This window comes from Macrotis lagotis, chromosome 2 (genome assembly GCF_037893015.1).
Source record: "Macrotis lagotis isolate mMagLag1 chromosome 2, bilby.v1.9.chrom.fasta, whole genome shotgun sequence".
NCBI lineage: Eukaryota > Metazoa > Chordata > Mammalia > Peramelemorphia > Peramelidae > Macrotis > Macrotis lagotis.
In genome coordinates this window covers 196,182,690-196,208,512 of record NC_133659.1, presented here as the reverse complement: position 1 = coordinate 196,208,512, position 25,823 = coordinate 196,182,690, and the positions used below count along the sequence as shown (strand labels likewise).

The 25,823-nt window shown below is 36.3% G+C and overlaps 2 protein-coding genes across 4 annotated transcripts in view; one reads left to right on the top strand and one right to left on the bottom strand.

The window, feature by feature from the left end:
- Positions 1–16,562, top strand: part of CCDC43 (coiled-coil domain containing 43) — a 21,899-nt gene extending 5,337 nt beyond the window's left edge. The window contains exons 2-7 of one of the 3 annotated variants that reach the window (XR_012475913.1): positions 31–118; positions 953–1,088; positions 2,877–2,935; positions 4,947–5,195; positions 7,756–7,884; positions 10,962–16,562. Coding sequence is in view for 1 of the 3 variants with exons in the window: in XM_074224323.1 (XP_074080424.1) it covers positions 31–118; positions 953–1,088; positions 2,877–2,935; positions 4,947–5,134 (471 nt within the window). In the remaining 2 variants the exon portion in view is untranslated. The other 2 variants (XR_012475912.1, XM_074224323.1) reach the window with 2 other exon arrangements.
- On the bottom strand, positions 8,636–25,823 carry MEIOC (meiosis specific with coiled-coil domain). Its single transcript, XM_074224322.1, has 8 exons — positions 25,538–25,823; positions 24,021–24,155; positions 21,129–21,286; positions 17,202–17,306; positions 14,403–16,278; positions 13,483–13,617; positions 11,012–11,192; positions 8,636–10,480 (listed from the first exon to the last, which is right to left on the bottom strand). The coding sequence occupies exons 1-8, from the start codon at positions 25,541–25,543 to the stop codon at positions 10,251–10,253; spliced, it is 2,826 nt and encodes a 941-aa protein (XP_074080423.1). The 5' UTR covers positions 25,544–25,823; the 3' UTR covers positions 8,636–10,250.

The following is a 25,823-nucleotide window of genomic DNA, read 5'->3' as shown; positions in this document are numbered from 1 at the left end:
TGAAATCACCTGCCCTACTTTTCTGACTAGGAAGAAGACTCACTCCTTGATATCTGCAGGGAGATTGTCGAGCGGTGGTCGGAAACCCAGAATGTTGTCACCAAAGAGAAAAAAGAAGGTAGTATGAGTTGGTACTGTTTGCTGGAAGCTTCTCTTGTAGCTCTGTGCAACTGTTAGGAAAAAGCATTTTTAGTTTTCCACTTCTGCCTCTTGTTCTTCACATCAGTTTCAGATCTCTCATACCTGTCATTAGTTTCCCTTTCTCATTTCACTTCAGAGATAGCATATTGGTCCTATCCTTTATCTCTAGTCATTCAGTTTTGGATCGTTTTATGGATTTGCAAAAGGACTGATACGCCTTCTTCTAGTGTTGCCCTCTTCTTACAGTTAACTCTGTATGATGCTGTGGATTATCTGAAACTTTAGACTGACCCTTTCCTTCCAGAGGAAGTTTTTACTTCACCTTCAGTTAGTGTGTTTTGGAAAGCAAATTAATCAATTTGGCATAAGACAAATTAATTAACCAAACAAAACCATTCACTAATTTGGGAACTAGGTAAAAAACTCACCTTAAAACAAATTGTAACATCAAATTGAAGTAATTCCAAACTATGCTCATCACTTTTTTTCTATTGGTGTTCATAGTTGAAAATGAATTATATTTTAAAGTAGCATAGTAATCGAAGAATAACCATCCCATCTAACATCATTAAAAGCATTAAGGGGTCCAAGATAAGTTAGTCCTTTTCTTATTAAATGATTTATTGGGCGATTGGAGTAATCAAGTCTTGAGACATAATTTGAATCCCAGCAACTCCAGAGCCAGAGTAAATAGGTACTGGTATCATCACACTCAGCCTGGCCTTGTTGAGACCATTGGCTTTATCAGGGCTGACCCCTATCACATACAACCTTGCTGTCATTACATTTCTTTCCTCTACCCCTATACCAGATGAAGTGCAAGCCATTGCTACCCTTATTGAGAAGCAGGCACAGATTGTAGTGAAGCCCAAGATGGTGTCAGAGGAGGAGAAGCAACGGAAAGCTGCTCTATTGGCCCAATATGCCAATGTGACAGATGAGGAGGAATATCCTTTCTGGAACTCTGGAGGTTTTTTATCACTAAAGCTTTCAAAGTCCAGTCTAGAGGTGCCCCCATAGTTATTTCCAATCTTGTTTCTGCTAGCCTGCCCTGAAAACTTTGGGGAAACTTTCAAATATTCTGTGCTTCAATTTCACTTTCTAAAATGAATGTAACTTTGTTGAAGAGGGCATTGTACAGAATAAATGTAAATCCTGAAATAACATATTATAAAACTCTGGACTTCAGATTTATCAAATGCTTTACAGATTGATAGTGTGATTTATTTTCATTTTACAAATGAGGAAACTGGAGTTGGGGAGGTTATGACTTTTCCATATATACAGCTAGAATCTAGACCTAGGTCTCCCAATTCCCAGTCTGTTGTGTTTTACACACTATCAGGTGGCTCTTGAGTGTTATTTTTTTTTTTATGGTAAGGTATGCCTCATTTCTCACATATTTTAGGAGCATGTTCATTTAATAAGGTGAATCATTTTATTTTTATGGTTTTTTTTGGCAAGGCAATGGGGTTAAGTGGCTTGCCCAAGGCCACACAGCTAGGTAATATTACATGTCTGAGGCCAGATTTGAACTCAGGTATTCCTGACTCCGGGCCGGTGCTCTATCCATTGCACCACCTAGGTGCCCCAAGGTGAATCATTTTAAAAGTAGCAGGGAAACAATCTGCAGTCTGGTAAACATTTTGTTCATCACCTTTTTCCCCCCTTTACATATGATGTCTTAGCTGTAAGAATTGTTCTCCCCATACTCTAAATACCCAATAGGTGAAGTGATTTCCCTCTTTATCCAAGTCATAGTTTTGGCTTTCCTTATGCATTTACAAACAGAAGGGTCAATATCCTTCATTTCAGGACTGTCCCTGCCTAGTCCTGTAGATATATTTTGTGACTGAACTGGTCTTTTAATTATACCATCTCAACTCTGAATGGCATTGTTTGAATTGTTTCCTTAAGTCCCTGTTATTGCAGTGGGTAGAGTGAGACAATACTGGACTCTGATTGCCCAGGGGTGTGTGCAGAGGGTTATGTACCACTGGCAGGATGAAGTGAGTCAGTCAGCAAGTATTTATTAAACACCTACTATATACCAGGGACTCTGCTAAGCCCTGGGGATAAAAGAGAGACAAAAACAGTCTTAGCCCTCCAGGAGCCCCCAATCTAATGGAGAGAACATGCAAACAACTCTGAGCAAATAAGCTATAGAAACAACAGAGAGAAGGAACTAGAATTAAAAGGGATTGGGAAAAGGCTTGTATAGTCAACTGACTGGAACAAGATTAGGTTTTGATCCCCCCCTCGTTTTTAGGAGTTTACTTGCAGCTTAAAACACCTTTGGTATGTTGGCAGATTATCTGAAATGAATATTGTACACCAAAAAAAAAAAAAAAATCAAATAGCTGGCTGCTAGACTCTAACATAGAAATAAACTGTTTTTTTTTTCAGGGCCATTCTTTTTGTCTTGGTTAAAAAGAAACCTTCAGAGGACCTGCCCAAAGCATGAATGGTTGTTAAACTGAATATTATTCATCTCTTCCATAACAAGGGGGTGACAATCCAGACCAAACAAGCTTTTTAGGTAGATCTTTTCTCAAGTTTTCATGGTACAGTAACAGGTTTGAAGCAGATAACCTAGGAGTCCTTAAGATACCATTCAAACTGAATCATGTCCTCCTCCCTACTTGGTACTAAATTTTCCTAAGCAGATGAAGATATGGAATATTTTGGGTTGGGGTTAGCCACCTATTTCCTCTCCATTCCTTAACTCCTTTTACTGAAGCGGATGAGAAGGATGGTTCAGTTGCTACGACAATGAACATTGGGTCTGAAAAATGTATCCTTCTCTGGTGTCCCTCCCACAAATGCTTCTTCAGTCTTTGCTGAGAATAATGACTTCCATGGTACCTCATGTTATTGAGGAGTATCAGGGAGAGTGAATTTCAAGGGGATTCTAAAACCCTGTGAATTGAATATTACACCTGGTGCTATGGGAGCAATGCACAAGAAATGGAAGAAATGTCTTATCTCTAGGGACTGTCTATATTAGCTGGCAAGGCAGCATATGCTCAACAGTAAAGAATGCTTCTACAGATTAACAAGTAAAAATGATATATTTAAAATTAAATATGTGTTTGGGGGTAGGAATTGAGAAGTCAGATGAAATCTGATCATGGAAGGATTCCTGGAGGAGGTAATTTGGTGGTTTGAATGAGGAGGGGAATAGATTAGGAGGAAGAAAAAGGAATAGGGAATGACAAATAGAAAGATATTGAGACCAAAACAATTGTGTTTAAAGGGTAAAGAATACTTGCCTTCTACAGCCAGCCAAAGGTTCTGATTAGGTCCTCAAATTTTGAAGCAGCTTACCCCCCAGGTGTGGTTTTCTAACCGTGGCAAAACTTATTCAGATCCCCCTAAATTTCAGATTCTGTGATCATTGGGACCAGGCCTAGGTTGACTTTACCTTGGTACTATCTGGAAAAAGCATAATATTAAGCTGAACAAATTATGAAGGATATAAATGAGAAAATGTTTTAACCAAGAAAACAGAATTTCAGTACTTAAGCAGTACGTACCTTTTATCTACAAATTTAAATATATGCACATATGCCACAAACTCACATCCACACACATGCATGTGTGGGGCAGTGTGTATATACATATGATTCTGTTAAAATATTTCAGTGGGTTTATGCTCTCCCTGATGTAGGTACTCCCTCTACTAGGACACATCACCTCATCCTGTATGTTATTGCTCTTCCATAAATCTTCCATGGAGGGGTCTTGCTTATGTGTTGTGTCTAGGTCTATTTAATGTTTTTCACTAGACAGGTTGTCGGGCAGCTATCCTTCACTTTCATTTTCCAAGCAGTCTACCTCCTTTTATAGACATTTTCAATAACATCTTTTATATGATACCATAGTCATTGTTGGCAATATGCTGCAGTTCATTCCCATTTTGTGTCTCTTTAACTATGCATTTCATGTTCTAATATATTAAATGATTTAGAACTGAAAGGGAACTCAGATTTGGCAGTCTGGTGAAACCTATGATTTCCTTCTTAGAATATTTTTGAATGAAAATAGCTTAACCATTGATAATATTTAAATAGTTATCAAAAATATTTTAATAAACTTCATGAATCCCAACTTAAGGACACCTAATTTAATCTAACCCCTTCATTTTACAGATAAGGAAATAGGCTCAGAATGGTTGTGTCTTGCCTAAGATGGTAAACAGTAGAGTTAGTGAACTGAGGGTTTCTTCATTCCAAAATCAGGGCTTTAATAAACAAAACTGCATTACATCCCAGATATGATACTTCAGTTAGTTGATGTAACCTTAGCTTAGTGGATAGAAGGGTGACTGTGTGTCAGGAAAACTTGGGTTCAGGTTCTCTCCCTTACTGGCTTTGTGAACCTGGGCAAGTCTTCAACGTTCTTTCCATGTCCCCAGACATTTTAAGATCATAAATCTATGAGTACCTGTTAATCTGCATTGGTAGAGAGACTTTTCTCCAGGGGAACACCTAATGAAAGTGCAAGTCTGGACCACAAAAACCCAACTGTGTATACAGAAATAAAACTGTTGTTCTGTATACAATGCTCTTTTAATTCAGATTTTTCACAGTCCATAATGCATCCTATCTATGCTAGGTACCTAAATTAAGACTGAATGGCTTAATGACCCTTACCCTCCAGGAGGCTATAAGTAGAAACTCCAGATGATCTGGAAATAGATAAAAGTCAATACTCATGATCGAGGGAGAAGGCAACGAAAAATCTGAGGAACAAAGTAGTGCTAATGGATATGCCTGTGCCACTAACCCTTAACTCAACAGCAGCTCTCTTTCGAAACACCAATGTGGAAGATGTCCTGAATGCTCGAAAATTGGAGCGAGATTCATTGCGGGATGAGTCTCAGAGGAAGAAGGAACAAGACAAACTACAAAGGGAGAAAGATAAGCTGGCCAAGCAGGAGCGAAAGGAGAAGGAAAAGAAAAGGACACAGAAAGGGGAGCGCAAACGGTAACGTCTGGATCCTCTCTTTCTCCCAAGGACTTGATCAAAGGAAGAACTGGGTCTTGCATATGGTGTGTATTTTGGAGAAATAAGTCCTAGTGGTTTTCTTAATGCATTTCTTCCTTTGTTTACACAGCCAAAAGAAAAATCACAAATGATTAATTATGAAATGTGCCATGTGATTTGTGGTGTGGGTAATGTTGGATTGATGTAGCCAATATCTGTACCAAAGATCAAAGATCTGAGAAGGTGTGACCTATTTTCAGCAAATCAATTCTTGTGATCCTGTTATTAACCACTTAAAGTTTGGTCTTCCTCTTCTTGGCCAGAAAACTAGCTTTGTAAACTTTTAAACTTGGAATATGTAGGATTGGAATGGATATTGCACTCCCTGACAAAATGTAGAGTGGAAGTTTGCTAGAGGGCAGGTAGTTCTAAAATGTGGTGTTATTTCTATCAGATAAGATAGAAAACTAAATCTAGATTTTATTTTTTTAATATATAGGAACAGAAGCCTAAGCCTAGGAATGTGGAGGTAGTTATGGATATTAAAAAAAAAAAGACTTATCACATCAGTGCAAGGCTAATTAAATCTGTAGCTATGAATTTATAGCTGTAACCATGACTTCTCAAATGTGATAGGTTTAGTATCATTCCTACCTTAAGACGCCTAAATATAAGTCAAAGCTTTTAGTGGTTCCTAGTTTTAAAGAATTAAGAGTAGAAAGGTTATTTCCCTAAAGAAAAGGGCAGCACTAGGAATCTCTAGCAGCACTGGTCTCTAGCAACAAACAGTGATGTCAGCCTCTCCTGGTCCACCTTTCCATTCTTCAAAATGAATTGGGGAGAAAGGTGATACTGGTCATTCAGATTTGGGCTAGGAAGGGACTGATACTTGCATTATTGTTAAGTCTATTTAGATGGATCAGATGCTAGCAGGAACTCTCCACCTCTGCTTTCTTCTCTGGCTATATTTAGTTGCAAGTAACTTCTCTCTTTGATTGTAAACTACTACTGACCATAAAATAACCCAGAGAAGGCACTTTCACTGAATAAACAGACTGAAGGTAGATCAGTTTTATATGACTAATTACTTGGGAGTAACAGACCTTTTTACTTGTGTGCAGGTGATTAAAATGATGCTTGGCTAAGGAAAAGGTTTTCTCCTCTCTTTCACACATTCCTGAGCCATAGCATTTCAGAAATGTAAATGTTCACATTTTCCATTTTTTTCAAATAAACTTCTGATATTTAAATCACCATTTTCTGATTTCTTCTGATTTTTTCTTCAGCAACCTTTAACCATGGGGAATAGTTGTTCTGAGGGTGATATAGCAGAAAAGAGCTGCTTTGGAGTTGAGTAGACTTTGGTTCAAATCTCAGCTCTGTTCTTATTAAAATTACTACCAATGTGACTTATTATTTAACCTCTCTGGCCTCATATTCTTCCTCTGCAAAATGAGATTTGGATTAGATGACCTCAGTGATCCCATCCCTCTAAATAAAATCTTTCACTTAGAAGTGTAATGGATTTTGACTTTCTGCTGTTTAGTGTTCTAATATCCTGGTTAAATTTTTTTTTTGGCAAGGCAGTGGGGTTAAGTGACCTGCCCAAGGCCACATAGCTAGGTAATTGTCTGAGGCCAGATTGAACTCAGGTCCTCCTGACTCCAGGACTGGTGCTCTATCCAACTGTGCCATTTAACTGCCCCTGGTTAAATCTTTTGAAAGAACTGGTGTCTTCTAATAATACCATAATTATTTTAATATGGTCATTTCTTGCACCAGAGAGAATACATAGAATATTTCAAGTACAGAAGAATTCATAAGTGCTTCTTTTTAAAAAAGTTTTTGCAAGGCAGTGGGGTTAAGTGACTTGCCCAAGACCACACAGTTAGGTAATTATTAAGTGTCTGAGGCTGGATTTGAACTAAGGTACTCCTGACTCCAGGGCCAGTGCTCTATCCACTACACCACCTAGCCACCCCCCATAAGTGCTTCTATCTTAAGACTTTCAAACATGAAAGTTATAGTTATTTGTAACAAATAGTCATTGATAATCTTTAGCTTCAGATATTTTAGCTCTTACATTGGAAAAGATTGTTATAGATGTCTTCTTTTGGTTGCTAAATTATGCAGTGTTAAGTTACAGTTTTTTAAAAGCTGAAAAAATAAGTTACATCTGCATGACTTACTTCAACCTAATAACTATAATCATTAATTATGTGATCTTGAGTCTGTGTGTGTTACATTTAAGGACCAAACAAAGTATTCAGGCATCTTTCAGAGCAGGGTTGGGAAATGTTCAAGCCCATGGGCCATATAAAGGCCTGAGAAATCATTTGGTCTTGATGCTGCCATGGCAATGGCAGGTGAGACTTTTAGAGGTGAATTAAATATTGAGCAAGTTGATAATTGTGTTTGGCCTGAGAAATAATGTTATAAATATCCATTTAGCCCCTTTAAAAAAAAAAGTTCCCCACCTGTTTTAGATGAAAGAGAATAGTTTTGTTCACTAAGTAGACTTAAGTATATCATCTAGATACCTGAAATCTTTAATGAATATTGGTCTTCACTGATGTCAATTTGGGGGTGATAATGTTTAAATCCCTCCTTTTCATATCTCCTCAGTTAATACTGACTAGCCAAAGTTTGGGGGTTTGCTGTAACATTCTAGAGCATCTCAAGCAGGACATACCGGAAGCACTGAGTCCCCAGGCCCAGTGAGGATTACTGGGAAAGACAACAACATGACTCAAGGTAGCTTTTAAACCACTTCTGATAAAGAATTTAATTTCCTTAGGTTTGGCCTGATTTTTAAAAGAGAGCAAAAATGGTAGCAATACTACATTCACTGGAGAATCTTTTGGCAATTTCTAAGTAGATTTAAGTGTTTACTTAAAATGAGATTGGGAACAAATTGAAATATATTTAAGATTTTTTAAAAAAAATTACATACCATAGGAAGATAATGTATGGTGATTAAAATCACCCAAAGGTGTAAATAACATGTTTTTTTTTTTAAGATAACTAGTTCAGAATTGGTTAAGTGGAAATGGGACTATTATTTAGTAGAGGATTTTTAACATGGTGTGTGTGTATTTTTTTTTTTTTTAGATTTTTGTAAGGCAAACGGGGTTAAGTGGCTTGCCCAAGGCCACACAGCTAGGTAATTATTAAGTGTCTGAGACCGGATTTGAACCCAGGTACTCCTGAGTCCAGAGCCGGTGCTTTATCCACTGCACCACCTAGCCGCCCCTGTGTGTGTATTGTTAACATATAATTTGTACCTAATTTATTTTGATTATATGCAATAAAGGCTTCTACAGATTTTCCATCCTGAAATTTTTGGATCAGCACAAGTAGCAAAACTTCAATTTTAGGTACAAGCATTTTAGTAACTAGTATAACTCATCTTTTAACCCAAATACAACACAAATATTAATTCAAAATTACTTAACAGTAATAGTCATCAGTTTTATGTAAATTTAGTTACATGGTTTCCTAATGAGCTGAGTGAACGAACCGACTCTTAAATTAGCTAGCTGTATCAGGAATGTAAATGTTGAATAATGATATCAGACATTTTCAACAAATGCTAATTTATTTCTTACCTGACAGTCTAAATTCAGTACAATATTTGTTTTCAAAACATCCAACATGTCTTATGTCAAACTTAACCAGTTTCTGTGCAGTGACTGTGGTGGGGTGATCTATTTTATTTGGCTACCCTCAATGTAATTGATTTGGGCAGTTCTTTTAAGGCATATCAATGATCAAAATGGTTTCACTACAGTTTCTCCTGCATTCTCAATCAGTTTCTTCTGCACATCATCTAAAGAAAATTTATGTGGTGTGATTACACTCCTTTTTTTGCATTCCAGGATTTCTAAAACTAGAGAGAACACTGACATTTAAAGTATCAGTGTTTCTAGCCAAGGGTAGTTCAATTAAATTTCATCAGTACATTATATTATAGTTTAACTCATGCTAGAACTGTTAAAACCCAAGGTCTTCTGAGCCACATAATACCAACATTTCATATTAATGAATAAATTATTCACGTTCAATACAAAGATATTGTGATGAGAAACACAGAAAAAGCCAAGCTTTCAAGAGCTCTCAAAAAAATACAGAAGCAAACTAATGAACACAACTACACAAAATATACACTAACCAATTGTAAACCAAACTAGCTAAAGAGTAACTTTAAAAAAATACATTTTAGAACTTCGTGATACCCTCTTAAAAGCAGCAAAACCAAGGGTATTAGAACTATAAGTCATTATTTCAGTTGCTGTGTAGCAAGTCTTTCTAAAAGATCCAGATAATGGAAATGTTATGTTTTGATTCAATTTAAATACTTTAAAATTGGCAACATTTAATAATTGATATTATAATTAAATTTTAAAGAATATACACAAATGATTTGAACAGGTTTTATATTCAGTAACTTGCATGGTTTTTACACTGGCACTTTTATCACTAATTTAGGAGAATCAGATGCATTTCCCTCCATAAACTTAGGCGCTAAGATTTCAGATTTATAAATATGGTAGTATTTTAAATTTTTACATGAATATTGGGTATAGCCTTGTTTTCCTTTGGTTCCCAGGTATTATCCAGTTTTGCAAGGAAAACGCTTTTATATCACAATCAAAACTTGTCTTGGTTACAAGACTGTAGTCCTAGTTGGGTTACAGTCATTTAGATTCATTATTTGGAATTATTACTTACTAAGGCAAACCTAAATGAAACTTATCACCTAGAAGAATTTCACATTTGCGTTTACCTGCACTGCAGAATAGGTTTAAGTAAGACTTAAGTTGTTAGGAAATATTCAATTTACTTAAACTAACCTGTTATCTTTGACTAGCTAGAACTCCTAGAGTAGTCAACTTTACCTTTGAGAGTTCACTTTTAACTATATCTGATCCATTAGAAATAGTATTCTAGATTTTTAAAAAAAAAATAGAAGTCGAACTTCATTAAGGTATTAACTTTAAATCTGGAAGAGAATTAATGTACTGAAATTCTCGAGTTTGAAAAGTTCATTAAAATTACTTTAGAATGTCTTGATACATTTACTTAACAGCTTTTATTCTTCATGTTCTGCTGGGATTTCCTTAATGTTTGTTTGTTTCACCTCTCTGGTTCATAGGATTGCTGCTATTTATACTTTCATGGATTTTATCTTCACAGTTTACTATATCCTGCAAAGCCTTCTCCACATCTGCTTGGCCAGCAGTACTGGCGGTTTTGGGCAAGGTCATCTGCAGTGCACACCACAGGGTTGTGCGTGCTTTCCGAGTAGCCACACACATCTCTTTAATTGCTGAAGCAAGGGCAAACACATCTAAAAAAAAAAAGTTATACATTTTAAATATAGTCCAGGTTAGATAACATCTAAGAAATTCTTGAAATCTAAAAAACAAAACCAAAAAAACCCTAGCCTCCAAAATAGTGGATCACAACATCATTCTATTCAAGAAGGATGACTATTTTCTGAGCTAAAGGCATTCTGCTGCTGAGGGGTATATGTATTTTTTTTCTTTGTGGTTACTAGAAAAAAATGACGTATTTTATCTGTGGCTCAGATCTTTTCTCAGTTGCCCAAACAGAAATCAAGTCTTCCAAAGAAAAGTTAAAAAGGAACACTTTAATTCTGAAGAACATAAAAATTTACATTTCTCAAAATTACGTTTCTTCTGAGTTTTTAAAATCTTAGTTAAGTTTCTCCAATTACTATAAATTCTACTGCTAGCTAGAAGTTCTGGAAATGTTTCTTAAGCCTCTGACTGAACATATAATTAATGTAATAATCTGTCCTCTTATAGTAACACTGGATTTAGCATCACCTTATCAAAGAAGGAATATTGATTGGTACCTCTGTCATCTTGGCATCTAGGAACTCCTTGTCTTTGCCGATTTGAAGCATTTACAATTTCATCCTTTCTACGTGACTGTACAATGTGGATAGACTCCAAGTGTCTATCAAGAGCTGTAGAAATATTGGCATGAAGGGGAGAACTGCGAAGACGTTCCATTTTGCCAAGTAAAGTCACAACCTGTAGGAAGTATTTTAAAGTTAGGTAAGGCATATAAGCATAATGCCTTGTCTCAAACTAAAGCAAAAATAAATTTGTATTTGAAGAACAACATTAAAATACTTATATGCTATTAAAAGTTCATTTCCAAAGTTTCAGTGTCTGACTTCAAGAACTTAGCAACCTTGAACTTGTTAAGTTATATTAATTTGTTTCCTTATCTGCAAAAAATGCCCCCCCTTCCCTATTTCTGTGAAGTAGAATGAGATGGTTATTAAAAAATACTTTGGAGGGACAGCTAGGTGGGACAATGAATAGAGCACCAGTCCTGGAGTCAGGAGGGACCCAAGTTCAGATAAGGCTTCAGACACTAGATAGTTCCTTGCCTTGGGCAAGCCATTTAACCCTATTGCCTTGACCCCCCCCCCAAAAAAAAACTAAAAAAAAGAAAAAATACTAAGTAAAATTCAATTCAACCAAAATTTGTTGAGAACTGCTAGCTGATGAGGATCTAACTATGCTTTCAGTGGTAACAAATCCACTCAGGAGAGTAGTACAGGTGAGTAGGTAGCTAAGAATTTTGCTCTAAAGGAAACTGCTATAGCTTGATTTAAAGAATTCAGAATTTGAGAAAGAAAGGATATTTTTTGATTATTTAAAGATTCCACAGTTATAAAAATTACTCAATGAAATTGGAAGAAAAAACAGTTTATTTCTATTGGTTACCAGGCTAAAAAATAAGTTTCTATAGTGCATGCTACACAGTTGTAGATTGCCTTGTGATTTGCTTTAAGTTCTTAAAACTGTTGCGTAGTTTTTCTCTTAACAATTAGGATTTCAAAAGAGCAAATCAATATGGTAATTGTCTCTAGAAGCTAGCTGATCCTGCTATAATGTAGAGCATAGTTGTTTTGGAAAAAAATCTTAATCGAGAGTTGAAATCACTGAATGATGGCTTCCTTGACTTATCAAAATCAAAAATCAAAATCTTTCTGGACTGAGGCTATGTCAAATCAGGCCCATAGATTCAAGAAAATAGGTTTATAGGAGAGTTATATTTTCCATCTTAGACTCCCAGAAAAGGAAAACACAAACCAATAACTTAGTAGTATTGTTTAAGAAAGGCAAAGTGTTAAAGGATAAGAAAAAGAAATTGTGATGAAATTTAATGTGGTTTTTACTGAATTTTAGTTTGGTGAACTGAAAATTTTTTTAAGTTTCATAAAATAAAGCACCATATGGAAAACTATAAAAGTTAACACAGTCCAAAACAGTCTCAATTAGAAATATTTCTAATTAACATTGCATTTATCTAAAAAATTTATTATAACCTATGTGCCCAAAGCCTCTAAGCTAATTAATGTATAACTAGAAGGAATATACTAGTTTTTAGATTTTTCTCTTCTTGTGATTCTTTTAATATAAGAAGCTTACCATGGGTTGAAAGGAATTTTAACCAAAAATAATTTGTATTTGTATTTAAAAAAACCCGTAATTTTTAGGGGGTAGTTAGGTGGCACAGTGGAGCACCTGCCCTGGAGTCAGGAGGACCTGAGTTCAAATATAGTCTCAGACACTTAATAATTACCTGTGTGACTTTGGGCAAGTTACTTAACCCTATTGGCTGGCAAAAACAAAAAAAACCCTAATTTAAGATTTTAAAATTATAAATTACCATAATAATATTGAACTGCAACTAACAATATTTTTTAGTTTATTTTCAATTGTTGGACATTTTTCTCAGCATAAACAAGACAGTTTTTTGAAAATTATGAATGATATAAACATTCATTAGTCTATTAGAATTGGAAAAAAAACCAGGCCTGCTTCTAGGGGAAAAATGACTAATAGTTTTGTGTAAAGTTAGGCACAACAATTGCCTAATGAATGATATATAGATGAGAAAATTAAGTATTACAGCTTTATGTTTTACAGCATGCATACTTTAATGTGAACCAAGCTAACTTTGTAAGAAAATTGGGGAAATTTTTGGTGTTACTATCTGAAAAGGAGTTCTTCCTAAATATTTCAGAACTTCTCTGCATTAAAGCTTAGTCAATTACCTAATTAGTTAGGTCTGAAAGTGGAATTTTGTGGTAAAGAAATTTTTTTGTCATAAAGATCCTCACTGTTTCCAAAATAGCTTTTAAATATATGGTGGTTCCTTTTTCTAAATATTATCTTCATGCTAAGCCCCAAAATATTTTTGACAATCTAATGCAAATGGGATTTTAAAAATTCTTAGATACTAAAAAAAGTACATGAACCAATTTAAATATACAGCATTTAAAAAAAAATATTAATAGCTTACCCTGGCTTGTTCTCGTAGTTCATCCACAATCAGACGATCAACTCGTGATGGGTTAGAGGTTAGCCTTGGAATTGGAGTGTTATTAGTACTGGAAACTTTTTTTCCTGGATAGTTCTTGGCAAGAGCCAATTCAGTCTAAGAAAAATTGCAGTTTAGGCATCTTATTATTCCAAAATATTATCAGATAATAAATAATAGTTTTTATATACATATATATGTATCTCATATAAGCCTAGTCTTTCCTATTCTTTTGCTTAATTCAGTACATGTAACTCAACCAAAGATTCAAAGTCAAGTACCAAGGAAGCCTGAATCTGCTGGGGGTAGGCAAGGATTTAAAAATTCTATTAAATCTAATGTAATATCTAAGTAAATAACTGCTTATGTTCTCTGATTATATTAAAAATGTTCACTTCTAGCTATTCTATATAGCAATCTCTACTTATTTTGGTAAATAAAGCATTTGTTAAATATACTAGTAATCTTTCTAAAATTATCATTTTTTCAACATCTCAAATTCAGTTCTGATGGTAAAGATTTTGTCTTTTTTAGTTTATTTTTTTTTCTTTTTTTTTCGGTTTTTTTTGCAAGGCAAATGGGGTTAAGTGGCTTGCCCAAGGCCACACAGCTAGGTAATTATTAAGTGTCTGAGACTGGATTTGAACCCAGGTACTCCTGACTCCAGGGCCAGTGCTTTATCCACTACGCCACCTAGCCGCCCCTTTTTTAGTTTATTTCTGGGATAACTTTTGTGATTATCCAGTTCCTATGCATGTAAAAACACCCTACAGTTTTTAACACTACAGAGTTTTAGCTTCAATAGCCATATAGGCTACTATTGAATTAAAATACTGAAAACTGACAGAGCTGGCATCACACTACAATTAACTTACTCTTATATAGACAAGTTTTTGTGTTACCTTTTTTCTCTCCTTTTCTAATGCTCTCCACTGTTCATAGCACTCTTCTAGACGAATGTGAAGTTCACTTGCTGGTCCACTTCGAGTTTTAATTGGTCTTTGAAATCCAAAGGTTGGCACAAAACCAGAAAAGGAATTGTCACCATATATCATATCATTGAAATAAGGATACAAGTGACTTAAATCATCGTAAGAAAACAAATCATAGGAATCCAATAGCGGAACGACAGAATGGCCAAATGGATGGGTAGATCGCAAGGGAAATCCATTTGAACCAAGTTGCTGAAAACTCTGATTATGCCTTAAGTCTCCCATCATGTAATTATTAGAAAAGCATGAGGCTTGCGTACGATTCACACGGTTATTAACAATATTGTTGTCTCCACTTCCCTGTCTGTGGCTATTATAGTGACTTTGTGACTCCAACAGATCTTGATATGTACTTTGAGATAAACCATCTAAATGCTTCTGTCCTTCCTCAGGATCATAATGTCCACTTTGGGGCTTAGCTTGAAAATTATGCTTGTTCACATTTTCAATGATCCCATACTGCTGAGCTGAATAGTTATCACAAAATCCATTTGGCTGCTTTATTTTTTTATCTGTAACTGATTCAAAGAGACTTTCTTCCCCAGTCTTGGTCAGTCCTTCCATATGATTGACAGACTGAATTCTTTCTGTACTATTGTAACTGAAATCAAAACTAGAAAATGCTGAAGGATTTTCTTGGCAATATTTCTGAAACAAATTACTGTTTTGGGTTAAATTTGCAGATGATAATTGGGGAAAATCTGAAGAATGGTTACCACCTTTTGAAGTTGCACTTAAATGGCTATTCAGTTTCATCAAGTTACCTTGATTTCGATATGGCACAGGAGTGCTGTTTTTTGTTTGAACATTCATCCAAGTTGGCCTACTTATATTGATACCTCCTGAAGTTGTTGCCGAGTTAGATAATAAATTCACTGATTTAAAATATTCAGAATTCTGGGGCTCAGGTTTTGAAAACTGTGCCTTTTCTGAGACGCTGGCAAAATCATTATTACCTGGGCAAGCTGTGTGAGATTTTAGTCCATATTCTGATTTTAACCCAAAATCAGCAGTGAATGCTGCTTCCTTTGCAAACTGCTTTTCTGTTATATGTGGTGTAGTCTTTGAAAACGTGAAATTTTGTTGGTCTTGTATAGTCTCCTCCATTTTTTTCTGATTTGTTGGTTTAACTTGAAATAATTTAGCGTAGGTGTCCGTTTCTACAGCTGGTGTCTCAGGTGTTCCATTGGCTAATTTTTTATTATCTTGAACACTAAAATTTGAACATTTATTTAGCTTAGCTTTATTGGGATGAGAATATTCTTGATATCTACAGTAATCTGCATTTTCATTGTATCTATTGAACTGCGAAAGAAACATCTCTGCCCTTTTTTGCTGTAATGGTGCCTCAAGTCCTTTGGCACATATTTTATCTCTTCCATAAGGGTAAGTATCAATCCCTGATTCTTTCATGATATCAGACAGGCCAGCTTGTGGTGTAAAACAGTTTTTGATAAATGGATATTCTTGGAATGTTGTCTTAGCGGTATCATTTGTCTGAATATTATAACAGTTGGAATGATCACTTCGTGAGGGGTACATCCATTGCTCTTCAAGGTCTAAGCTAGTAAATCCATGATAAAGTTCATCTATTTTCTGTTGTGGTGTGAGATTACTACTGTGCAGGTACTGCTTTTCCACTGCTGAGACAGATTCGCCACTATAAAAAGCTTGTTGAGAGATGGCTGTATCTACTGGCCTTTTAGTTTCTGACAAGAGGTCATGGTGATCTGCAAATCTGCTTGTATTCACAGGCCAAACTGACTTTAAGTTGGAGGAGCAGGTCCTAGAACAAGTAAATACGTTTAATTACAACTTGGACTTTAAAGACTTTTCTCCAGTGGAGAATGTGAAAAAGGATTTGAAAGACCTCAATTTTGTCCCACTCAGCTCTTCTCCCATTATCCATATCACATTATCAACCTGTTACTTGCATCACAGAAATTTTTAGAGGATAATGGTAACTATTTTCTGCCAGAAATATATAAATGAAATACCTTCTTAATTTCACTCTCTTCATCGTACTTTTTCCTGTGAGCAACTAAAGCCAATGAATAGAATCCCACTATAGCTTCTCATTAACTATGTATATATATATATATATATATATATATATATATATATATATATACACACATATATATATGTGTATATATATATATATATAGTAAGCAGGGAATAAAAAACTTTTGATTAGCTTATTTTTACTGATAAAAGGAAATTTAAAGGAAAAATAAAATTCTAGAGAGTTTTTTTCATAATAAAAGGGATGTGTTCTGTTGAAGCTGTATTTGCAATTAGAAAATTTTAATATTGGCTACATATATACTGCAAAGATCCTATTTGAGAAATATTCAAAATCCATAGCTTCTGGGTAGGATTTTTCCAAATCCAATGTATAAAAAGCTGCCTGGAATTTATTTATACACTCCTAATGCCAAGATTTAGCCCACATGTCAAAATGTTTTGAATACTGTAAACACAATTTTCCTAATAAAAGGTGTTAACAATTGAAAAAATGAAAACACAGAATGAGATTATTGAGTAACAGTCATATTGAATCACACATCAATAAAGTTAAACCTAAAAATGAGTATGACTTCTCCAGCTGCCAAATGATCCTCTATTCACTAAAAGAAGGTTAAGGATGAAGTTAGACAGTAAATGCAACTTAAAAGTTTCTTAAATGGTCATATATAATATACTAACCCCTCAGCAAAATATGGCTGTGACTTATCTTGTTCTTCCAAAATGTTAGACACAAGTCCATATAAGTCTGTTTCACTGCCATAGTCATTTCTTTCAGTTTGAATCCTAAAAACAAATCACAATTGGTGAAAATTGAATACCACTTGTGAATTACTTTATTTATCCTATAACACATTGTAATAATAATGATAGCAGCTAATATTAATAAAGCATTTATTTACTATGTGCCAGGCACTGTGCTGTGCTAAGTGCTTTACAATTATCTCATTTGATCCTCACAAATATCTTTTTCTAGTCTTTCTCCTAACATTAAATATTTAACCTGTAGATTGGATTTATATTTGCATTTCAAATAGTTGTAGAAATTAAAAATATTTTCACTTTGGCTTAAGTTCTACTTGCAAAGTAGTTTCCATTTCATTTGAAACCATTTAGCGAATTCATAATATATAACTACTTTCTAGCCATTTCTCTCTTCCAATGCTGCATACTGTTCTATGATGTCTTATCACCTATAATACTTTAGGCTGTTACTGAAAGCACTTTCTTGTCCTATAATACATTATTCTATCAATACCTAGTTAGTTTCTTTTTAAAATATTTAAACCTGATGGTTTATTCAGTACTTTCTCCCAAATTTTGTATATGAAAATGAAGTGTATATCAAAAGTAATACTGAAATCTTTCTCCAAATAACTCAAGACTTTAAAGGGATTAATGTAGGTAGAGTATTAGCCAAGAGACTTTGGGTTTCTAGACCCTATTTTGCTACTAATAACTAATTGTGTCAACTTGGGCCAAAAAAAACTTTAGGTTTCAGTTTTTTTTTTTTTTACTATGCCATAGACTCTTTTTTAAATTTTTTTAAAAATTTAAAAATTTTAATTTTTTTTATCATAGACTCCTATAGCAATCTGGTACAGATATAGACATCTTTTTCAAAATAATATTTTTAAATGTTTAAGACAAAAAGGGATTAGAAATAGTTGTTAAAATAGATTTAAAAACAAGTTTGTGGACCTCAGGTTAAGATCCCTTGACAGAAGAAAGAGTTTCAATCTAGGATCTGAGGAATGCTGATTTAGACCTAGAAGTCCTCAGTTTATAGAAAGGGCCTCAAGGTGTTAAGTGACTACAGTAACAGCAACACTGTGATGATCAACGATGAGAGACATAGCTCCTCAGCAATGCAACAATCCAAAATAATTCCAAGACTCATGATGGAAAAATGTTCACATTCAGAGAAAGAACTAGGGATTCTAAATGCAAATCAAAGCATATTATTTTCATTTTGGGTTTTTTAGTTTGTTTTTCTTTCTCGTGATTTTTCCCTTTTGCTGATTCTTCTTTCACAACATGTAAATATATTTAACATGATTGTACATGTATAACCTATATCAGATTGTTTTCTGTCTTGGGGAAGGAGGTTGGAAAGAAGGGGAAAAGATTTATAACTCAAAAGTCTTTCAAAAATGAATATTGAAAATTATCTGCACATATAATAGGGAAAAATACTATTAAGAACAAAAAAAAAGATGTCAAATGACTTGCCCAAGGTCGCTGTGTAGCAAGTAGCTTTCTTCCATGATAGGAATGGACATTAAGATTTAAAATTTTATGGGTCTCTTCAGCGAAGTATCAAGTGCAATGTAAACTGTAGTTTCAAATTAGTAATGTCTTACCCAGTGAGTATAATCTAAATATGTATAATGACAATACTGTTTTATCCTCTTCAGGTTCTAGATCAAGTTCTTAACCCTTAAAGGGTCCAGTGATAGATTTCAGGAGGTCTGTTAAGAATTGGAAATTTTTACATCTTTATTTTTACTAGCCGCTAATTGAAATTTAACGTTTCCTTCCATTATTTAAAAATATTATTAGGCTTTACCAGACTGACAAAGGGGTCCAAGACATTAAAAAGGTTACCAAAATTCCTGGCTTACTTAGGCAGTTTTACCTGTTATTTTCCTTGAAAGCAGGGAATGTATCATTTTTTGTCTTTATCCCCAAATAAATAAATATGCCCAGTACCTAAACCATGAATGGTTAGTAAATCTTTTGCCATTGTTTTAACCCTTCTTTCCTTATAATTTTTTTAATGGTATGGCATTTTAGATATGATATTTGTATAGCTACATACTTTTGAAAATGACTTCACAGTTCATTTAATTCCCACAACAGAGCTTTTGAATTAAGTAGCAAAGATAGTACTTTCATTTTATATTCCACAAAATTGTAGAATGTTCAAGTTAGGTGGGACCTTATATATTACCTGAGTAAATCACTGGATCATAGACTGAGAGCCACAAAGGACCTTAGAAGATACACATTTAGTCCAATCTCATTTCAAAAACAAAAGATTAGACCTAGGGAGGTTAAGGGACCTGCCAAGGTCAAACATACAAGTAGCAAATTTAAATCCAAGTTCTTGAAGTCAGTAATCTTTTCGTTGTACTACAGTGCTGAAATTGAGGATCAATAAGATTATACTCACCAGCAAAACCAAATCACTCAGACTGGTTTTTTTAGTGATTTCTCACTACAATATTTTCCTAAGCAATCACTAAAATTTTTAAAGTTAAATATAGACCCTGAATTTTCTGAAATGTAGAACTTTCCCAATAAACTGGGGGTGGGGGGGGTGGGGAACAACATAGGGGGAGAAGCAAATTAGAACTCCTATACTAGATTAAATTATGACTAAATTCTTGAGAGTAATGATTGTTTTAATTGTTTAATAATTTGTCTTTGTCTTTGTTCCAACAAAAAATTAGCACAGGCATTTAACAGAGCTAATTATGTTCTTTTAAAAATTTTATTTTAAATATATTTGTGTAGCTTTATACATTTGAAAATTATTTCATGTAAATTATCTTGTGATAATTTCCAAAAAACCTGGTATTTTAGGTATTTTACCTTGGATTAATTTTTTAAATTTCCAATATTTTTCAGTTAGTAAGAACCAAAGTTAAAAAGAACTACATGACACTGCCTCTTGTTTATTAAAGGGTCAAAGTCAAGTAAAAGTATGTTTTTTCTGGTATTATCCTTTAATATCCTTTGGACAAACTACCAAAAAAAACTTAAGGAGATGAAAAGATAAGGAGACCAATACTTTTTTTTGCAAGGCAATGGGACTAAGTAGCTTGTCCAAGGCCACACAGCTAGGTAATTATTAAGTGTCTGAGGCAGGATTTGAACTCAGGTACTCCTGACTCCAGGGCTGGTGTTCTATCCACTGCACCACCTAGCTGCCCCAAGACCAATACTTTCTAACCTAATAAAAATGATAAATTCACAAATGGGAACTCTTAAATCAGATTTTATTCAATGATCCTACTAAAAGGGAAAAAATGAAAAAGATGCCAAATAGCTATTAAATTGATAATTGATAATTTTATATAAGGCACTCTCTTCAAATTATTTTAAAAACTTGATGAATAAACAAAATTAATGCCAATCAATCACAAGTCTATGATCAGAATAAAGGATTTTTTAAAGTATATATATATATATATATATATATATATATATATATATACATGTGCTCAGCCAAATCAGTGTTATCTGAAGCCATTGTATGATCAAATTATAGGGGGGGGAAGTATAGTATACATGTATACAGCATATATGATTTATTGTATAACCAAATCAGTGTTAATATAAAGCCTCTTTATACGAAGGTTTCATTTTTATGCAATTCAGAACAGTAAATATTAGTGTCTCCAAAATTGGATGGTTCCTGATATTTTTGAAAAGTATTATAAAATGGACCTGTGTACTTATATGCCACATACAGTTAAATTAAACCAGTCTAAATAGTTAGTGGATTTTTTTCACCTGAATCTTTCCCTTCTTGTAATTTGCAAATAGTTTTATTCAACTTAAAACCAAATTTAAACTCAATGTCTTATTCCTTTAGCTTACCTGTTCTTTACATTGATTTGAGAATTAGTAGGTTGCTTCATATCATCTCCATATGTTGACCATGGTGCATAGAAAAGGGAAGAATCAACAGAACTTGAATATTCTGTGGATGAAGAAAGTGGAGTATATGTCTGCCGTAAATCTACATTGTCTTCACTCTGAAATTAGAAGAAATGTTTTAATTACATTTTAATACTTCATTTATTTTCTAAAATTTTATTCTATATTAGACAAGGAGATAAGAAATATATGGAAAAACAACAGAATTTGAGAGACATCTTAAATCAGAAATGATGTGAAAAAAGTGTAAAAAGTAACATTTTACATTTGTGTGATGTCATTTATAAAAGCATTTTCCACATATTTGATTTTCAAAACAACTATCAGAGATCGAGTCAGCATTACCCTATTTTAGTGAAAAGGAAAATTTTACCTTTTGAGGTAAAATGACTTGCCCAACATATTAGGTTACTGTGTAGAACCCAGTCCTAGCCAACCATAGAATCATTGCCTTTAAGTCCTTTCTTGCTCTCTCTTTACGCCTGTTGAATTCCTGTTTCTGTCCATCCTTCAGTCTAATTGAAATGCCAGCTTCTCCATGGAGTCTTCCCTGATTCTTCCCCAGTAATGACATCCCTTTCAGACCCCAAAGCACTCTGTAGTTTGTAACTTTCTAATAGAGTGGTTGTAAAATATTGTATATTAAAATATTCTATTAGACTGAAGGTCACTTGAGGAAAGGAACCATGTCTTGTCTAAACTTTGTACCTCTGCCAACACATAGTGTGATTATTACAGTGTGTATTTCAGTTTATTATTATTTCCACTGTACAGCATTACCTCTCACTCTCTACTACTGCTTTATCACCTCTCTTAGGCAAAATCTAAGAATGAAATGAGATCTCAGTATTTGTAAATTTAATTAACTGGCTTCCACTACTTGGAGGGCTCCAGCTTAGTTAGGTCTTTGGGAAGAAAATAGAAACAAGTTAACAATAAACAGAACAAAATTCCTAGGCTGATATAAATACTTCATTTACAATGTTGGAAATGTAATAAAGCTAATATTTAAGTTATTCATACTAGAAAATGTTTTTATAATTGAACTCTGCAGTTGTAGATTCACTCTTTTTAATCCTATCAAGAAGAAATTATAAAGCTTAAGGTGCTCTTAACACAAAAAACATTTTAAACCATTGAAACAGTTTAAGTATGTATAACAAAGGGATCTGAAACTAAATAAAAAAATATTTTAAAGCTATGTTATTCTTTTGGATAAATTTTTCCATTTTATTTTTCAAAATAAATGTATTTTAAAATGTTATTTTTACAATTAAATTTTCTTGTAAATATGACATCTTAATCAGTGCCATTGAAATAATCAGTAATTTAAAATATGTTAATGATAGCTATAATGTTAGTAATACAGTCAAAATTTAACTTTGTTTAAAAAGAGCTCTTTTAAAAACCATCTTCAGGGGTGACTAGGTGGCACAGTGGGTAGAGCACTGGCCCTGGAGTCAGGAGTACCTGAGTTCAAGTCTGGCCTCAGACACTTAATAATTACCTAGCTGTGTGACCTTAGGCAAGCCACTTAGCCCCATTGCCTTGAAAAAACTAAAAAAAAAAAACCCAAAAACCATCTTCAAAGCTCACATTGTTCTGCTGCATTTGCTGTTTTTTGAGAATTACTTTTATGAGAATTACTTAAAACCTGTATCTTGGAACTTTGCTGAGTAAATTGAGGATGCAGAACAACTCCTTTATTGAAAGTTCCTCTAAAAATTTTACCTTTCTAGAAATTCTAACAGTATTGAAAATTTAGAGAAGTTTTTAAAAATATTTTCTGTTTATGTTGATTAGTCTAATAATTTTTAGTTTTAATTTAAACTGGCTGTTTTTTGTTCATTTTTTCAGTCCAACTGTCCATTTTTACTACTCAATTCTTTAGTGAAGTTACTTAGCCAATTAATCACTTTCATTTTATGTCTGCAATGGTGACTGGGTAGCTGGACCTAAATATGTTTTGATGAGTTATTTCATTATAACTGTATTTTGCATTTTTAAATGAATTTTTTTAAAAGGTCAATTTTTAGCTTAGTCTGCCAGGAAGAACTTTTAACCCTAAATCAACATGGTAGAGATCCACATATAAAATACATGAAACATCTGTATCCTTTTCCAGCTAAAATACGTATACAAATGTATTATATAGATGCCCAGATTGTGGATAACATCAAACAGTCTGGATAGCTTCTAGCCTTTGAATGTGAGTATTATTACTAGGAACAGTAATTTCAAGTTTATAAAACACTTTTCTTACAAACAATTTACAAGGAAATTTAGAATGGCACAGATCTGATGGCACACATTTTTTTTCCAACTCCCACTGAGTTTTAAACTAACACCATTTTTGTAATGATAAGGAGTATTTTCACATGTTCAGACAACTTAAATGAAAATTTCAAATGGCAGAAAATTGCACTAATAGGTTTAATGTTTGAAAACAGATTTTATGAGAACATTAGTATATTGAACAATCAAAATATCAAAAAAGATAAGCTAATAAAACTTTTACCCTTAAATTATCTAATGTTTGGGTTCATATAGAACTATCATAGCTTTTAAATATGCTTAAAATAGTGTTCAAAGCTTAACATTTTTGTGGTCACATTAAGCTGGGATGAAAATGTTTAATGAAAAATATGTTTTAAGTATTCAATGGAATAGTTTTTCAAAGATGTATTTTGCAAATTCTCAGCTCTTCCCTCTTCTAACTAGAGTCATCCACACTATAATCTGAATAGTTTATAGAAATGAATTTAATTGCAATAATTTGCTATAATGGACAGTTCTTAACCTTTTTAACAGAATTAAAGTTTGTTAAAGAACCTGTGATTTGTAGCAATCATAGAAGGAAGTGGAGCCAGTCAACATCACACTGTTGAATACATCAGTTAATCGGCTGCTGGTATCTGCATTAATGTTCCAGCAGCGATTCGCACCTCCACGGAAAGCGACTTTAGGCTGCAGAAGAGAGGAATCGAGAAAGAGAAATGTTATACCGACTGGGCTACGTCTCCAAAAATCGATTTCTCAATTTTTCTGTAAAAGGAATCGGATTTCTACTTCTTAACGAGCAATTGATTCATGAGCTCTTTAATCCCACTCCCCAAATCCAATTTGCTTCTTTCTCCTCATCCACTTGAGAACTTTTCTTTAAGAAAGGTTGGAAAGGCCAAACGATTAGGCTCCATTATGAGCCCGGGTGGTGGAGTGGGAAGCCCACGAAGGCCTTTTCTGACCCTCCAGAGGTCCGCTCGTGGCTTTTCGGATCTCGAGGAAAACTCGGCTAGCGGCCTGCCCGTCCCCGCAGCGGGGGTGGCTGGCGGCCCCGCTGACACGGAGGCCCCGCTAACACGGCGGCCCCGAGCACAGGGCCCCGCTGACACGGCGGCCCCGAGAACAGGGCCCCGCTAACACGGAGGCCTCGCTAACACGGCGGCCCCGAGCACAGGGCCCCGCTAACACGGAGGCCCCGCTGACACGGAGGCCCCGCTGACACGGAGGCCCCGCTGACACGGAGGCCCCGGCCCCGCTGACACCGCTGACACGGAGGCCCCGCTAACACGGCGGCCCCGCTGACATCGCTGACACGGAGGCCTCGCTAACACGGCGGCCCCGAGCACAGGGCCCCGCTAACACGGAGGCCCCGCTGACACGGAGGCCCCGAGCACAGGGCCCCGCTGACACGGAGGCCCCGCTGACACGGCGGCCCGGACGGGCACGGCGGCCCGGACGGGCACGGGGCACGCGCTCCTAGTGGCTTCTCGGCAGGGATGGGCAGCGGGGGGAGGCTGGCGCCGCAGCTGCCTTCACCCACCGCCGGAAACGCATTCCAGCTCCTTTGAGCGTCTCCCCCCGAAGCCTTCTCCCCGGCCGCCCGAGGACTCGGGGGTCCGCACTGTGTCACCTCCAGGCCCGCGTCTCTCAACGCGCCGCGCCGCGGGCGCCGCGTCCGTCCGTCTTTCCTCTCCGCTCCCCGGCGCCCCTACTCCAGGACCCCCCTTTCCCAGCGGGGTGCTTGACCCCGACTTCCAGCCCTCCGCAGTCCCTGTGCCTCGAGGGCTCCGCGACCTGTCACCTCCAAATCCCCTCACGAGACCCGCACTCCGCGTCTCTCTCCGTCACCCCTCCAAGGTGCGGGCCCCAGGCCCGGGGGCTCCTCCGCGGGGGCCCCCGGCCCGCCCGGCCCGGCCCCTCCTCAGCCCGCCCCCCCGGCCCGGCCGCCCCGGCCTGCCCTCCCTCGGCGCCCTGGGCCCCGCCGCCCCCCGCCAGCGCCCCGGCCTGCCCCGCTCGGGCTCCAGGGGGCCGGCGTGCATGGGGCAGGGCCCGGCTCCGCCGCTCACCTCCATCGGGGGCCCCCCCCTGCCCCTCCGCGCTTAGGCTCGGCCCCCGGGGTCGGGGGTGAGGGGGGGCGTCGGGCCGCTGCTCCCCAGGGCCCGCACCCCGCCGCTCCCGCCGTCGCCTCCGCCCCCGGCGCCGCCTGAGGCCCGTCTGTGGGGAGGGGGGGCGGCCGGAGGGGGAGGGCGGGGCGGGGGAGAGGCCGTTACATTTCATACCCGAGGGCTCGAGAGCCGGCACGCGCCCGCACCGGCCTGTCCCCGCCCCCTCCCGCCTCCCGCCCGGGGCCTC